The sequence below is a fragment of the Dromaius novaehollandiae genome, chromosome 3 (assembly GCF_036370855.1).
Source record: "Dromaius novaehollandiae isolate bDroNov1 chromosome 3, bDroNov1.hap1, whole genome shotgun sequence".
Lineage (NCBI taxonomy): Eukaryota > Metazoa > Chordata > Aves > Casuariiformes > Dromaiidae > Dromaius > Dromaius novaehollandiae.
Window position 1 is genome coordinate 53,611,455 of NC_088100.1, and position 15,277 is coordinate 53,626,731.

Here is a 15,277-nt window from a genome sequence, read left to right on the forward strand (position 1 = left end):
TATTTACAATCATTGTACACTATGTACACGATGTTGCTCTTTGTCGACACACAAGCATAGAAGAAGAAATTATTTGACCTTTTTCGACACATGATTGACATGCTACAAGTGACACTATGGTCCATACAATAAAACAATAGTGCAAACTCACCACAGGAACTCTGAAACAATGTAGTTTGTATGAGATAAGATACCCATTTCAAATAATAAGAAAATAGTACTATCCACTGTCATTGTAAAAATTCAGCACTGTATTTAAAGTGTCAGTATTCCTTTAGCAATATATATACCAAATGTAGTCTGAATATTATGCTTTCTCACAGCTTTACAGAGTTTTGACAAGAATTTAAATGGCATAAACTGACATTCTGCTTAGATCAATAAATATGTCACATAAACACTTCACTAAGCAAGAGGAACACTGACCCTTTTATGGTGTCTGAATTATTTCCCTAAATACCCCCTTTTCCTTTATTATTATATCTTAAAAGATGCAACTATGCTGACAGTAAATTTATGTTAGTTACTACTCTGTAGAAAAGATTGATCCCACCATATATTTGGTCACACACTGCGTATGTACAGGTATGCATGAAAAAAGTTACTTTGATAGCCGTGTCTATGAAAAGTGCATATTTTAGCAGAGACATTATTGCATGCCTCAGGTGCAACAGAATGTGTTGTTAGAAGTTCAGTTTAGGGCCAGTTAAATGTCCTCCCAGTGATCTGGTAAAATTTTTGATTAAAAGGATGAAAGAACTTGCGCAATTTGGTAATGACAGAGGTATCCACCTCTGGATGAATGCGTCCCTTGCTACCTGCCAGGCACTTGTTAAACACAATGTTAAATCGCAAGCAATAAAACCCTCTGGTGGCATTGAAGTATAAATTATACTGACTTATCCTTGGAGGAAGATTTAGGAACTTCTCGACCAGCTGGAGTTCTGGCAGTGGTTCAGTGATGAGTCGGTCTCCATCTACAATATGAAACTGCTCGACTGGGAAGTATTTTAACCATCTTTCCAGGTGTTTTGTGTAGATGCTGGTTCTCACTGCCTTATACTTAGTGTTCACTTCGCAGGTATTAGGATCAATAGCCAGCTTCTCAAATTTGTAGTAAGTTTTGTTCTTTCTCTCCTTCCCTTCCAGCACCTGAGTGTAATCAGAAATAGCTCTTGTGGTGGGTTCCCTGACAATGATCAATAATTTGATAGATGAGTTCATTTTGTAAATCCTTTCAGGTACTTCCTCAGTGATAAAATATGCAGGGCTTTTCTCAATTGTTATTTGATGAGGGTAAGAAAAAGGCATTTTTTTACGGTACCACTCAATCCCCTTGGCATAGTTCTCATCATTGTCAAAGAAGTGAATCTCTTGAGAAGCTTTGACCACTGCAGGGTGAAGGTTCAGCATCTCCAGCAGTGCTCGGGTACCTCCTTTCCGCACCCCAATAATGATGGCCTTGGGAAGCTGCTGAACCAAATTGTGGAGTCGTATCTGCTCCTTTGTGGCATTACCCTTACGAAACTCATGGAGTAGCCCACGTTTGAACTGCAGAGCTCGGAGTGGGATTTCCTCTTGTCCATGGGGTCCAAACCGACTGTCAATGGGACAGAGGGGCTGCAGTCTGCAATCAGCATAAGAGATCTTTGTAAGCAGGGGATAGCTCATAAGGCAAGGTTATAGTATAAGTCAAATAGATTCATGGAAGCCTATTGCAATGCACTGAGTGTATCTTTCGCATTCTACTTTATTCTGCCAATAGTTAAAATGTTTGCAAATAACCTGATTATCTATTCTGATATTTTGCTATGATTTAACTGAGTAGTTAATAAGTCCTAACTCCACCCTTTTGCTCTTTTCAATCACAGGCACTATGGTTACTCTTTTCTAGGCTTCTTGTACCTTGTATCCTTTCCCACGTTACTGATTATGGTGAGATTGCTTCAGCAGTTTTTTAAGTATTCTAATGTTAATTTTATTTGGCCATTTTGATCTGAAAACACAGTGTTTCTAAGTCTTCTATTACCAATACTTCTCCTATTCTGGCCTGAATCCTTTCCCATGGTTCCTTTTGTTCACTTTGTTAGCTGTCTGATCCAGATCTGGCCTTTTTAATGATGAGGAATAAAAAGGATTAAACACTCAGCTTTTTAGGCATCAACTCTCAATATTTTCCCTCCTCATTAGAGGCTGTCCTATGTTTTCCCTGAGATAGATTTAGAAAGACCAAGGTTCAGAATCAGGGATGATTAGCAAGGCATAGGAAGAGCAATAAGAAAAGTTTTTTAAAATACATTTATTGCATTACATGTACAATTTTCTTATCATCTCTTATATATGCCCTTCCACTGTACCTCTTTTTTTTGCCTTAGCTTTTCTTCTTTGGCCCCTGCATGTATCTTTTATATTCATCTGAAATTATTTCATATATTTTCCACTTTTTATATGCTTCCTTCTGTTTGATATCACTTAATGCAAGAATTAAGAAAATTTTCAGTAAGAAAAATGTTTAAATTTTGTTACTATAGAACCTTGAAGGACCCCTCTCTCCCATTCCCAGGTCAGTATTTTAGTCATTATACAGGCTAATACAGCACTGAAGATGAAATCACCATGTAGAGAGAGCTTCCAAAATCCTACAGAAAAATATCATTAATAATTTTGCAGAACTATGCTCTTCAAAATTAAAGATACATAACAACAAAGGTTGCCAAGGCAATTTTAATATGAGCTCTCTGTACATATATATTATGACATGGTTTTTAAATTACATGACCACATGCTATTATTTTTCACAGGACCCCTGCCTCAGCCAGTACACCAGATGGGCAATGCTCATTAATAGCTGTTTAGGTATTCAGTATTTATTCTGGTTCCTCAGCATGTGGCCCTCACTCATTTACTGTATATTATTCAAAACCTGCTTTCAGGACAGAATTATTTATTTCTTTGTAGCATTTCCATCCATCACTGCTTGTTGGGGTCTCTAATTTGACACTGGTGCTAGAACAATGGATGGTGAGGACAAAATAAGTTTGATCCTCCTGGCTGACCAGATCACTGTTGCCTTGATTATCCAGATGCCTGTCCAGACAGAGCTGAGGAAACAACCCAGATGACATTGCTGGGTTCACATGAGCTTTAGTTAAGTCCTGCAGATTAATCAGAAAGTGTGATGAGAACTTAGTTCCTGTTGTTATTCCTCTTCTCAAATTTTCACTCTCTTCTTTTCCTTTGCTTTCTGTCATCTACTAAAAAAGAGCCTGACCTGGTCACCAAGGCTGAAACAGTAGCAACACTGATGCAAACCTGCACAGAAAAGAGCAGGCTAAAAGCATGCAAGTTGACACTGGTACAATTTGGTCAGGCTGTGGTGTGGCTGGTAAGGCAGCCTCTCTTCAACAGCATGGCAGCAAATAAAAGTGTAAGAAACAGAAGCTGCATTTTCTATCTCTGTTCTTCTCTCCTTCTGTGCATTTTTTATTTGTTTTCAAGCAAAAAGGATTCCACAACAGCAGTTCCAGACCTATCTCAACTAATTTTATCCCTTTTGCTCAAAAAGACAGTTAGTGCCTTCAATGTAACACAACAGCTTGCCAAACAGGGTGGCTTCCTTTAAAAGTAAATAAATACTCAACATATCCTCTAGCCTAAGGGAAAGATTGATGTTTTTAAAAGTCCTTCCTCAACACTTTATATATCAGTTTTGTAACCCCTTTCTTTTTCTCTGTCTACACAATAAAAAAATATCTTTTAAGAAGACCTTGTCAGCTGTGGAACTAAGCAGGCTGTTTGTTGGCTCTTGGTAGCTGAGCCCCAAACCTAACTATTAGCCATTATACTGCAGCATGTTAACATTTTTGATTCGCTCAGTCTTTTTTTCCATTAAAATAGCAGGGTCCTTTTCAAAGAGAGTAGAAGACCTTTATTACATCACTGTGAAGCTACTCTTCTGAAACAAGCAGTTTCTCAAGCTATTACAAATATTCTTCTTGAAAAAACCTCAAGTAGAACAATTCATCTCAAAGAACTATACCGTTAGCAAATTTCAGAACATTTGAAAGAGAGCTTTATAATGGGAAGAGCTGAGCAGTCTTAGTGACAAGTAGCAGTACTACCTGCACTGTCTCTTCTGATCCGGAGTACTTGCTAATATGATTCCAGTGTAAACATTGCAGTGGCAAAAGATTATAAGCCTGGTTCCAGCAGGAGTGGTTCAGAGCATTAGGTACAGAGGCTCCCTGTATTGCCAATAGAGAGAGGTAGGCAACTTGAAGACTGATCTTGATTTTCTCAGAATTGCTAGGCATTAAACTTCCAGACTTCATTCACTCAGGATCCAAAGGACCAGAGCTTCCTCTGTAAGTAAGTGCTCAGCTTATCACATCTTATCACTCAGTGCATCAGGTAAACTATTGGTGACTTCCCTTTTGTCCAAAAAAAAAAAAAAAAAAAAAAGAAAAGAAAAGAAAACCAAACATTCCAGGTGAACAGCCTAACCTGAGATTATCAAATGTGGTGCATTCCCAGCTCTCTTGTTCAAATTGGAGCAGCATAAAGCAAAAATGAATCTGGATTTCTTCCCAAACAATTAGTTATTCCAAAGCCTGTTGAAGCCACTCAGAGTGTCCTTTTGATGACAAATTCAACAAGCTTGGATTGTGCCCTAATGCAGAGGTAGAAGTACATTTCCAGTTAATCCATCTGTGCTTTTCTTTCTCTTTCATAACAAGTCCAAATCAAGGGCTTTTTTAACAGTGTGGTGTTTTTCATGCTGCATAATGCAAGAGGATGAGACTGAACTTCACTGCTGTTGGCAATATTATATATGAAACCTGTGGAATTCACTGCCGCAGGAGGTCAGTGAGTCAAATACTGTGGCTAGATAATTTTATGGCCCTCAATAAATTCTGTAGATATGCGAACATAGATAATAGTATAAGGTTAATTAGATTTCATGCCTCAGAGCATGAGATGTATTTCTGTAGGGACCAATAAGGAAGTCTGTCCCCATTTACAGAATCACATTAGTTTCAGTGAAGTTTTCACCTTTGAAGCGTCAGCGATGCTTTGACCACCAGGGGAAGGAAGATATAAATTCTGGGCTTAATTTACAAAGTGCTTATTCTTAGCTGAATACACTGACTCCCTCTTCTTCTGGAGTAGGGCTGAGCATCTGAAGAAAACATCCAGGAACCTCAGACTGAGCTTGGCATTACCAAACAGTGGATACTAAGTAGCTATGTTCTTACTTAGCTTTGCATGCATTGCCTATTCAACCAGTGTTGTGTCACAATTTTGAGCTCAAATAATATTTTCCATCATTTAAAAGAGCGAATAGACCATTAGCTCTAATAAGCTGTCCACCAGCTTCTGGAAATCCTGAACTCTAGTTTCACTTGCTTTTCCATAACAGTTTTTTTGCCCTGTCTTTGGTCAGGGCATCACCCTGTATCACCCATTAGAGCAATCCCAGGTCGTTCTGAATGTGTCAGAAACAGCACTGTTAGTGCAGATAAGTATTACTATTACACTGTCAATAACCAGCTGGAAATTGGCCTGGTCAAAAGTGCCAAATACTCCTTGACTTCATCTCTTGGATTTTCTACTTCTCTCCAGGAGATCACTTGCAGAGACAACCTACTTATCTGGCACATTCAACTCCAGAAAATCCTGGCTAATTAACACTGTTAAAATTCTCAAACCCTGCAGCAATCTTTCAAGTGAAATAATATTCAAAACTTGATGAGCTACTCTGCAGGCTCATACTTAATTTTAACTACCACTGTAGCACATTAATTGCTTGATCGTAAATTTAGAAAAAATGATACATAAATACATCATAACTGTTTTGCTGAAACTAGAGGTCAACACACAGATGCACACAGTCAAAAATGAGATACTGTAATGACATTTTTACTGGATGCTGTTTTATTTCTTCTCTGAAAATAAGTGCAAATGCATTTAGAATACAAATGGGCAGACAGAAATACTTTGACAGGAATGACCTGCAACTCTATTATACTACTCCCTTCTGCGAAGAGGAGGAAAGAACAATGAAAATCAGTACTTTAGTGGGCAGTCTTTCTACATATATGTAGAAAGAAAAAAAAAAAAAAAAGAAGTCAGGCCTCTGTGCAATTATTTAAGTGAAAACTCAAACACTCTGAACCCATTACAATTAGAAGAACAGCTACTTAATGACTTACCTATCCAAGCTCCCAACTCTGGCAACTAGATACAGGAGGCTTCCAATAGCAAGGCTGCCTAGCACAAGGAGCTTCTGTCTCAGCAACGCCTGCTGTTTGAATAGCATGGCCCTCCATCAATCTTCAGGACTTCTTCAGTCTGCAGAGACAAGAACACACAAAGCACTCATCAGTAAGCAATATGTGGGTTAATGTTTATTAACAGGTTTTCAGTCAGTTGTTACAAGTGATTAAGTCACACTTGCAAAGATCTTTTCAAGCTGCAAAATAAGTAGTTAAAACTTTTTTGTCTATTACTATTTTTTTCTGTTCCACATACAACACTAAGCAATGTATCTGGAATAGAGTGTTAATTTTGGAAGTGACAGTTCAGTTACATTGACCATTACTAGGGCTGTCTAATAGCCACAGCGTGGGACCTGACTGGGTAGAGACTTGTATTGTAATTGGATGTCTTGCTAGGCAAATCTGTTCAGATTTTAAGCCCTTCAGAGTCAGACTAGGCTAGATTTCAACAGAGATTTAAATGATCTGCCACCAAGTTAGGCATCAGACACCAGGAGTTATGCATACATGTCCTGTGCACACAGTGTATGGGGGGCATGTTTACAGTGTATGTATTATTATTATAGTGTAAGGAGGACAGAAATCTAAAACAGTGCCTTTCATGATCTGTGCCAGTAAGCCCATGGTGTCAGACCTGAGAAGCACCTAGCTTGGCTGGGCACAACCACAATTTTTTGACAGTAACTCAATGGTAGGTGTGCGATACATCCTTTCGTCTCCTGCTGTGGATCAGGTTGGGCCATTCCATGGAGAACCCCACAGGCACCTTGTTTGCCTGACATCAGCCATGGGATGTCACCTCAAGGAATGATCAGGCATAAACTGGCATCCTTGAGCTGAGTATGCTCCTACTCACCTCCAGCCTTCTGTAACATGAAGCATGGACTTAAATTTCCTTTTCTGATATGCTCCAGAGCCCACATAAAGCCCACAAATGAGCTTTGCTTCAAATAGTTTGGATAAGAGGCAATTCTGAGTCAAAAGATGTGACCCAAAAAGACTGAATCAGAATAACCACTATATAGAATGGGAGGACCCAGGGCAAGGTAGAAGGACATGCTAAGCAAAACTATTTGTCTTCACCCTGACTCTTCCCTAGGAATTAGGCTGTTGACTTGGAATGCAGACCTACTTAGGAAAAAACAATCATCAGCCACTCTTAGATCTGGATGTCTAAATATCTTCTTTAAAACTGAGAAGAAAGATGAGTCCTTTCTTTCAGAGCAGAGGCAAAGACAATGTGGTGCTCATTCTTTGTTCTTCACTCTCTCCCGCTCTTGGGCTTCTCATAAATGTACAGGAGACTTACATTCAAATCCTTTCACTGGTTTGAGGGATTTAAAGCCATATACTCTGCATGCCAAGTGAATGCTTTAATCACCAAATTGATCCTCTTGGTATAAAAACCAGAAATATCAACTGGAATCTCCTGAACTACTCATTCATATTCTCACTCCCTAGACCAGGGAATGTTTAATGTAGTATGGAGCAGTTTCAATAGAAACTACTTATTTTCCCAGTTTTGACTAGACTTGCTTTGAACAACTTTTAATGGCAAGTTTCTTATGTTTTACTAGCAGTAGAGGTTTACATCTCCCTCTGCAGCTCCTTCCTTCTTTTCCAGCCTTGGGACTTGCATCAAGCAAGACGGGGATAAATACATATAACTATATACAGAAGCAGGATGGATAGTGAGAGTGCAAGGTGTGACTGGCCCCCCTTAACAAAGCTTGCAAAAATTCCTTTGTCCTGCCCATGCTGTTAAATTTTGAGAGTGATCATGGTTATAGTTTTGTCCCAGAAGGCTCTAACAGGATTCTTGGATACAGTTTGGGAGCTAATACAAACCAGGGACCATTCCCAATAGGCAGCACACATGTGGCCTGCCTTAGTGCTAAGTGAGTTTAATGGTACGGATGCAGGCCACTCCATGCTGGTTGTCTTCAGGGTCACAGCATAGTCCCAAGCATATTTAATTTACTGCTGTAGAGAAAACCTTTGTAAGTCCAGCTCATCATCTCGTGCTAAATGAACCATGCAATATTGGAGCTGTGAGTCTGACTGAGCCTCTAACAAACTTGTGGTGTGCTAATAATAATAGCAACTCCTTATACAGCTATTGAGCCAGGTCATAGCTCAGGATAACTTATCATAGAGAATACATCGCTTTTTACATAGATAAAAGGAACTATATAATAAGAATTCTTAGATAAGTTCCCTGCTGCAACAAGAATCATATAAAAAAGAGATAGAAAGGAGTTTGTAATGTAAATACAAAGGCAGAGGAAGTATTATCATCCTTTTAAAAATAAATGAGGAACAGAGGTACAGATAGATGAAGTGATTTGCTCAAGGTCACAGAGAAAATCTTTAGCACTAGTGGGATTCAGGCTGAAATGTCTCCATTCCTACATAGAGTGCCTTAACTGCAAGACCAATTTTCTCCTTTTTTTCTTAATATACTTTTCTAAACATTGAAAGATAAATATAAAAGTGATAAAAGAGGAAGTCTGTATATTGAGCAAGGCAGACAATGCACAGCTGAAACACAATAATTTAGAAATGTAGGAAAATACATAGATACTGTATCTCTGTGTTATTATGTTACTGCTAATAACTATTTCAATTAAGTTATTTAATTAGAAAAGGGGAAAGGGGAAGACATGATGATAATGATAATAAATGTTTGTAGGTTTTCAGTTTTAAATCCTTCACTGCTGCTCTGTCTAGGTAAAAGTATCATATCACTATTACAATAATGACTTCTGAATTTCATCTCTCTGAAAACGTATACATCCCTCTCTGCGTGAAACTAAAGTTCTGTCCACACGTTCTTCCTTATACAGGCTCTTGGATCGCTGTGCATTAGTCATGCTAAATCTTGTCTGCAGGCCTCTCCGAAGCTGTGGAGATCATCAGCACATAATGAAAACAAATGAAAGACAACCTGTTTCCTGAAGTAGATTCCATAAGGTCTAATTCCCTCAATATTCATGTCTGCAATACAATCCAGTGCATTAACAACAACAACAAAAAAGTATACACTCAGTGGGAATGTGATTTCACTAAAATAATCCCATTTGGTTTGTGTTCATGTATGTGTGAGGGTATTTCCATGTACAGAAAACTCACAGGCAGGACAATAGCAAGTGCAAAATCCTGCTAGAATTGCAGATATAACATTATTTATTTGTTTACTTAATTTGTTGCTATCACTTTCATCATCTAATTTAGAGCCAATTGAGAGATTTTTATTCTAGGGAGGCTGTGGTCTCTATAATACTTTTCTCATAAGTTAGGTTCTAACAGGAAAGAAAAACAGAAATAATATCGCAACTTCTGAAATAGCTACGTCTTGCAACGGACATATTGAGATAGCTGTATGTGGCAGAGAAGAGGATTAAAGAAACAGTTCTGTTTAAATCACTTAGTTAATACAACCAGAATGTGATTAAGGTGAAGGTCTCTAAGGCAGGTATGTTACTGAAGACTAACACAGCAACACTTAAAATGGAAAAAAAGAAAGTTCTGGGACACATCAAAAGCTGCATAAAGTTTACCATATGGAATGCATACTTTTAAACCTAAGAAGAAGCTGGAAGGCAAGATGAAATGTACTCCAAAGTGACAAGGTTTTAGCAGTTATTTGAGTCAAATACTTTTTTAATTTTGGATTTATTTCTCTGTCAGTGACCATGACCAAACTCACACCTTGAAATTACTGACCACGAGGAGCAGGCTTGTGAAAGCAGTAGACAGAACTTTCCCGGTAGCTGGATGCTAAGTGTGGAACTTCCCACCAAAAGATATGACAGTATACTATTGCACATATCTATTAGACTTACATCAGAAATATCTGTCTTGATATATCTAATTACATATGCAAAATACCTGAGGAAAGTCACTTCCTGGATCCCAAGAGAGTCATGGTGACTAAAAAATAACATAAACAATTCATAATGTGGAATGAAAATATTATATTTTCTAGAAAGCATATAAAGAAAAAAAAAGTAAGATGCCTTGTGATTTCAGAGGCGCACCTGATTTAACTTGTTAGACTGACATGGTACAGTTACATACAGAGGGTTCATTTAGCACCATAAATTAGCATCACTAACATATTGATTTGAATTCTCACCCAGCCCCGTTTCCCATGCTCCTTCCCTTATGGGTGAGAGGAATGGAGTTATCAAGTGAATTTCCAAGAGAAGACAGTGAAGAGGACTAGCAGAACTATGATGATAATGCCAATTGAAAAATAGATGGACTGTTCCTCAAAAGATGAAGTTGTCATGGATAAAGAAAGATTGCATGTGCTGGCCAAAGGAAGTGAATTTTTGTTGAATTCTTCCAAAAGTTCATTTTAATTTTAAGTTGATTCAAAGTCAAATTAATTTCAAATTAAGGATGGAATATTTCTCGTAAGTAGAATTATAAATTTTATAAAGGATTGTGAGAGGGGTATAGAAGTAAAAGGAATATGTTAGGGGGTACAGTGCTGGCAATATCAGGGAATGGCATCACTCACTAAAGTGGCCAAAATAAGGATTCAAAAAGAATGAAAGCAAAGAGAGTGACAGGAGTCAATCCACAGCATATATTAACAGGATTGAAGGAGGTACATGCCAGAATTACGTTTTTAAGAAGAAGAACTTCCATAATATTTTCACAAATTAAATGATTGTCACTTAAAACTTTCTATACTTGCAAAAGTACCAAGACAGAAACATGATGGCAGTGAAAGCGGCAGTGAAAGAACCGTAAATGTGTGAGAGGGAAGGAATAAAATCTCTGCCACAAAACTGTGTCACTGACTAAATGAACTGAAAGGTCCAGTAGTAAAGACAAAATTTTAGTCCGCTGGCTGAAATGACATGGGGAAAACAGAAAAACATATGAATAATAATGGTATTATTGAAAAAAGTCTGAATTTCATGACAAGAAATTTTGCAGAAACACTGAAACTGGAAGCTGTTGCTATAAACAGCTACTCCAGATAAACAAATAGTGAGACAACAAGATCACCAGCAAGTTATTTGACAGTAATCGGGGAAAATTTTTGAACACATGGAGCAGATAGATGAGAGAATATTATTGATAAATGAGTAACGTGTGATTGATTGTGGAGAGAAGCATAAGAAAGGAAGGCAGCATATAATCCTCTGCTAAGAAGATTGAAGAGATGAAGAGTTGATGGAGTCATGTGATTAATCGAAGTGAGGTACAAACCACAGGCAAATATGCACAAAGAAAGTTGAAAAAAATAATTAATAGGATTTTTAAAAATGGAATTTATCAATCAGCTGGTATAGATTTTGGGTTGGTTTACTCTGCACACCAGCAGGGGTCATCTGTTGACCAACAAATATTTGTCTCCATACATTGCAGAAAAATCTTTGAGCGTGTGGGATTTAAATACAGTTATTGAGAAAAGAAATCAGGGAACAGAACACTCGGCACATTTCCTTTTCTCTTGCTTTTGCATGATGTTGTGGGAATGCTAACTACAGCTTCTTGCATTCGTCACTGTGAGTAAAACTCATGCTAATCAAGCACTTAGACTTTTTCTGATATGGCAAATTACATAATGTTTGGAAGGGAGAGAATTTACCACTCAAAGTGTGTGCATTAGCTCATCATCCTCTCCATGGTCTAGCTGGAATAGCTAGTTATGCTCCTGCTCCTTCTTTAGCACCCTCCATGTCCACCCCCGCCAGTGGGCTATTGGGCCACTGAGAAAGTCAAGGCCAGTGGCAAGGAAAAGATACACGCCCTCTGCACCTTTTTCCCAGTACCCTTTGCTTAGACAGTTTGATTGTAACAGCAATACCTCACTACGTGGACTGTATTAAAGAACTGGAATAATCATGATAAATCAGGACATGATTTTTCATTAGAGAGGTGATTTTTCATTCCTAAGAGCACTAAGCAGCCAAAGAACTAGCAAAATTGTTACCCCTTTTGGACACAGTAAAATGAGATGGATGATGGGAACTGAAATCTTTGAAAATACCATTTTTCTGAGAAAAGGGCAAAGTGTTGAGCCTGTAGAAAGGGAAGCTGGGTTTCAGTCTTTCAAAAGTCTTCCCAAACAGTTCATATTTTCAATGTCAAAAATAATTTAATTCTAATGAGTAATTACAGTGTTTCATTTTTTTCCTCTCTCAACCATAGGTACCACTGAGTCAGATGGGGTGAAATACGATTCTTGCATGCTTGCTCAGTTCATGACCTCAAGAAAGAAAAGAAGAAAATTCATTCACAACAGTGAACAAGTTCTTGGATTCAGGTAAATATCCCTGACTTCTAAACATGTCCTTTTCTCCTCATGATTCATATTGACTGAAACAGTGGAAAAGAAAATTTCAGTAAAGCTGACAGAAAATAGTAATGGATGCAGATAAACTCCAACATAAAGATTTCCTGTAATCTTATGCCGCAGCTGTGACAATGGCTTAAAAATACCTTTTTCTGCCTTCTATTGCAGAGTTTTGTCATTTAGGACTGTGTTAAGTCAATGCCCTTGAAATCAATTCGGTGCCTAAGGAAGTGGCAATACACTGCTTTACTCTGGGAGACCTTCTACAAAAAAACAGCATCTGTATGTGGATATTAGATTAGAAAAATTATGTTCTTTTCACAGAAGTTAACATATTATCAATGTTCAAAGAGAACATTTTTTATTCAAATCCCAAGCCCATGGTACACCCAGATACCTGGTTTCTCTGAAGCCTACAGATAATAGTAATTGTTATTTATTTAGTACTACATCCACAGAACATTTAACTCCAGACTCACAGCTATTCATAGAGACAACAAAACAACAGTCCATAACCAGCTCTTTATCTCATTTCTTTCTCATTTACCTTAATCATTCGCAACATTTTTTTGTATCTTAATGACAGACATTGAGCAAGATGGTGATGGGAAGTGAGAAACAGCTCCAATACTAGCTATTGCTGTGGCAGTACCAAGCAAGTGTGCTGCCAGATTGTCAAAGTAGTCAGACATCTCGGATGCTTTGATGCCGCTGTGGTCTCAGACACATCTGCTTAGGAAAACTGTCTTATTGCATGTAAGCTTGTGTGAAGACTGGCCAGATCTGCTGAATGGTGACTTTGTTGCCATGATCCACGCTTAGCTACGATGCTCCAGGAACACTTCCAAGCACATAGATCTTAGTAGGACTTCATTAGTCCAAAATACAGATGTTCGTCTCCTTGCCAGCATCCTGAGTATATTACCTTGCACTGCTCTTCACAGAGCACAAGATTAATCTGGTAGGGTTGGCCTTTTTCTTCAAATAAATGGTGTTTCCCCAGCTATTCCCCTCCTTTTTTTCTGAAATGATCACTTTTCTTGTCTGCTTCATTTCTCAGGAACTGAGCTGATGACACTAAGATAGAAAAAACTGTGGAATTCTGACTGTAGAAAGCTTATAATAGATACTAATTTCACAGTCTTCAAAAGAAAATATCAGCCTCATTTCTTCCAGCTGGCATTACAACAGCTGTAACCAAAAATAACAGTCAAAAAGGGAAAAGGAGGCTGAGAAGCAAAATGCAGAGGCGATAACTGCAAAAGTTAAAAAGAAGCCCAAAAGGAAGCAAAGGCCAGCAACACTGCCATAATGGCAGTAGTAACTCTGCTTTTTAACTCTCTGGGAAACACTTAAGCAAGAAGATGATGAATCCTTGGATAGAAAACCAGGTAGGCAGATAGGCAGAGCCTTCTTCTCCTGTCCTTCTTCATTTAGAGTACTATTTTTACCATGAAGAGTTTCACCATATTCAGTGGGATACAAAGAAGGCAGGGGGGTATTGTTTAATTTGATTGAGGGTGACAAAAAGTAACATCTTTTGACATCCCTGTAAATTTAAAAAGTTTTTTCTACTATTTTGAGCCGTGCTCCCAGACTATTACTCTCCCCTCCTACCCCCCACCCCCTCCAGGAAAAGCTGCCCTTTCGCAAGTAATTTCATACCTGAAATATGACATATGAAAGGCTATTTGGAGGTTCTTCAATTAATTAAAATCTGGCAGACAATTTAAGTTAATTCTCTCTCCTCTTAACTAATATGGTGGCAAAGTCTAGATGGCCTCCTTCATCTCCCTGTAGCTCTGATTTCTGTGACTTACCTTTAAAAAAACAGTAGCAAGACTGACCTAAATGCAAAACACTGCTAGGAGTGACAAGCACTGATGAGGAAACTAACAGTAAAAAATTATCCAAGCTGAAAATACATTTTGCTGGTGCACTGCATTTACAGTAAAAACATATAAATAGATTTTCCCCACTGCTTTTGCTCCCCAGTGAGTAAAAATTCCAGTGTATGAGATAATAGACACCCTCACATACACACACACATACACACGCACATGCACAGAGGCCTGTGCCTATATACACGTTATCAGAAGATGATTTGGGTAAGTCTGAACATTTCTTTGCAGCCTAATCTTAGCCTTTATTCTCCATGGATAGATACACTCGCCTAACTACGCTGCTGCAGGTCCCCATTCTGTGTGTGCTGCAGCATTGCTTACCGCCTGCACATCTGCGGCTTGCTCTGCAAAACTGGAACAGCACTGACATCAGCCCTTTTTCCTATTGGTGATGCAAATGTTCAGGTACTGTGAGATGATGTTGCAAAATACTGTAACAACTGAATACGATGCCCTCTTCTTGAAATCTTTTTCCCCTTAAGCCTCTGTCACTGCATTCTGCTGCTTCTGCAGCCTCAGCTATGCTCTGTGCGTCCTGTGGAGCAGTCAGCTCACCCTCTACATGCCTTTGAATGAACGTCCCAGGGAACTGTGTTCTGGGTCTTCTTCTGTTCTCCTGATACCTATCTCTGGGTAATTTCGTTTGCAAATAGAGATGTAGCCTAATATCTTTATGCAGATCACTTGCTCATCTCCAAACTTTTCTTCTGTCTAAACTAATATTCTGGGCTACCTCATTACTGATGAACAGACATCATGAACAGACATCACGCTAG

At 38.4% G+C, this 15,277-nt stretch overlaps 1 protein-coding gene and 1 long non-coding RNA gene across 7 annotated transcripts in view; one reads left to right on the forward strand and one right to left on the reverse strand.

Moving 5' to 3' along the window:
- Window positions 1-15,277, forward strand: part of LOC112997463 (uncharacterized) — an 82,666-nt gene that overhangs the window by 55,172 nt on the left and 12,217 nt on the right. Inside the window, exons 3-5 of one of the 2 annotated variants that reach the window (XR_010388338.1) lie at window positions 12,453-12,567; window positions 13,658-13,988; window positions 14,761-14,906. This is a non-coding gene — a long non-coding RNA (uncharacterized LOC112997463). The remainder of the gene's footprint in view (window positions 1-12,452; window positions 12,568-13,657; window positions 13,989-14,760; window positions 14,907-15,277) is intronic. The other variant, XR_010388337.1, reaches the window with a different exon arrangement.
- HS3ST5 (heparan sulfate-glucosamine 3-sulfotransferase 5) overlaps window positions 167-15,277 on the reverse strand; it is a 194,196-nt gene continuing 179,085 nt past the window's right edge. For all 5 annotated transcript variants that reach the window (XM_026123501.2, XM_026123499.2, XM_026123502.2 and 2 more), the window contains 2 exons: window positions 6,213-6,351; window positions 167-1,627 (listed from right to left, as the gene is read on the reverse strand). In XM_026123501.2, coding sequence (XP_025979286.2) covers window positions 697-1,627; window positions 6,213-6,319 — 1,038 coding nt within the window. In that variant the 5' untranslated portion in view covers window positions 6,320-6,351 and the 3' untranslated portion in view covers window positions 167-696. The remainder of the gene's footprint in view (window positions 1,628-6,212; window positions 6,352-15,277) is intronic.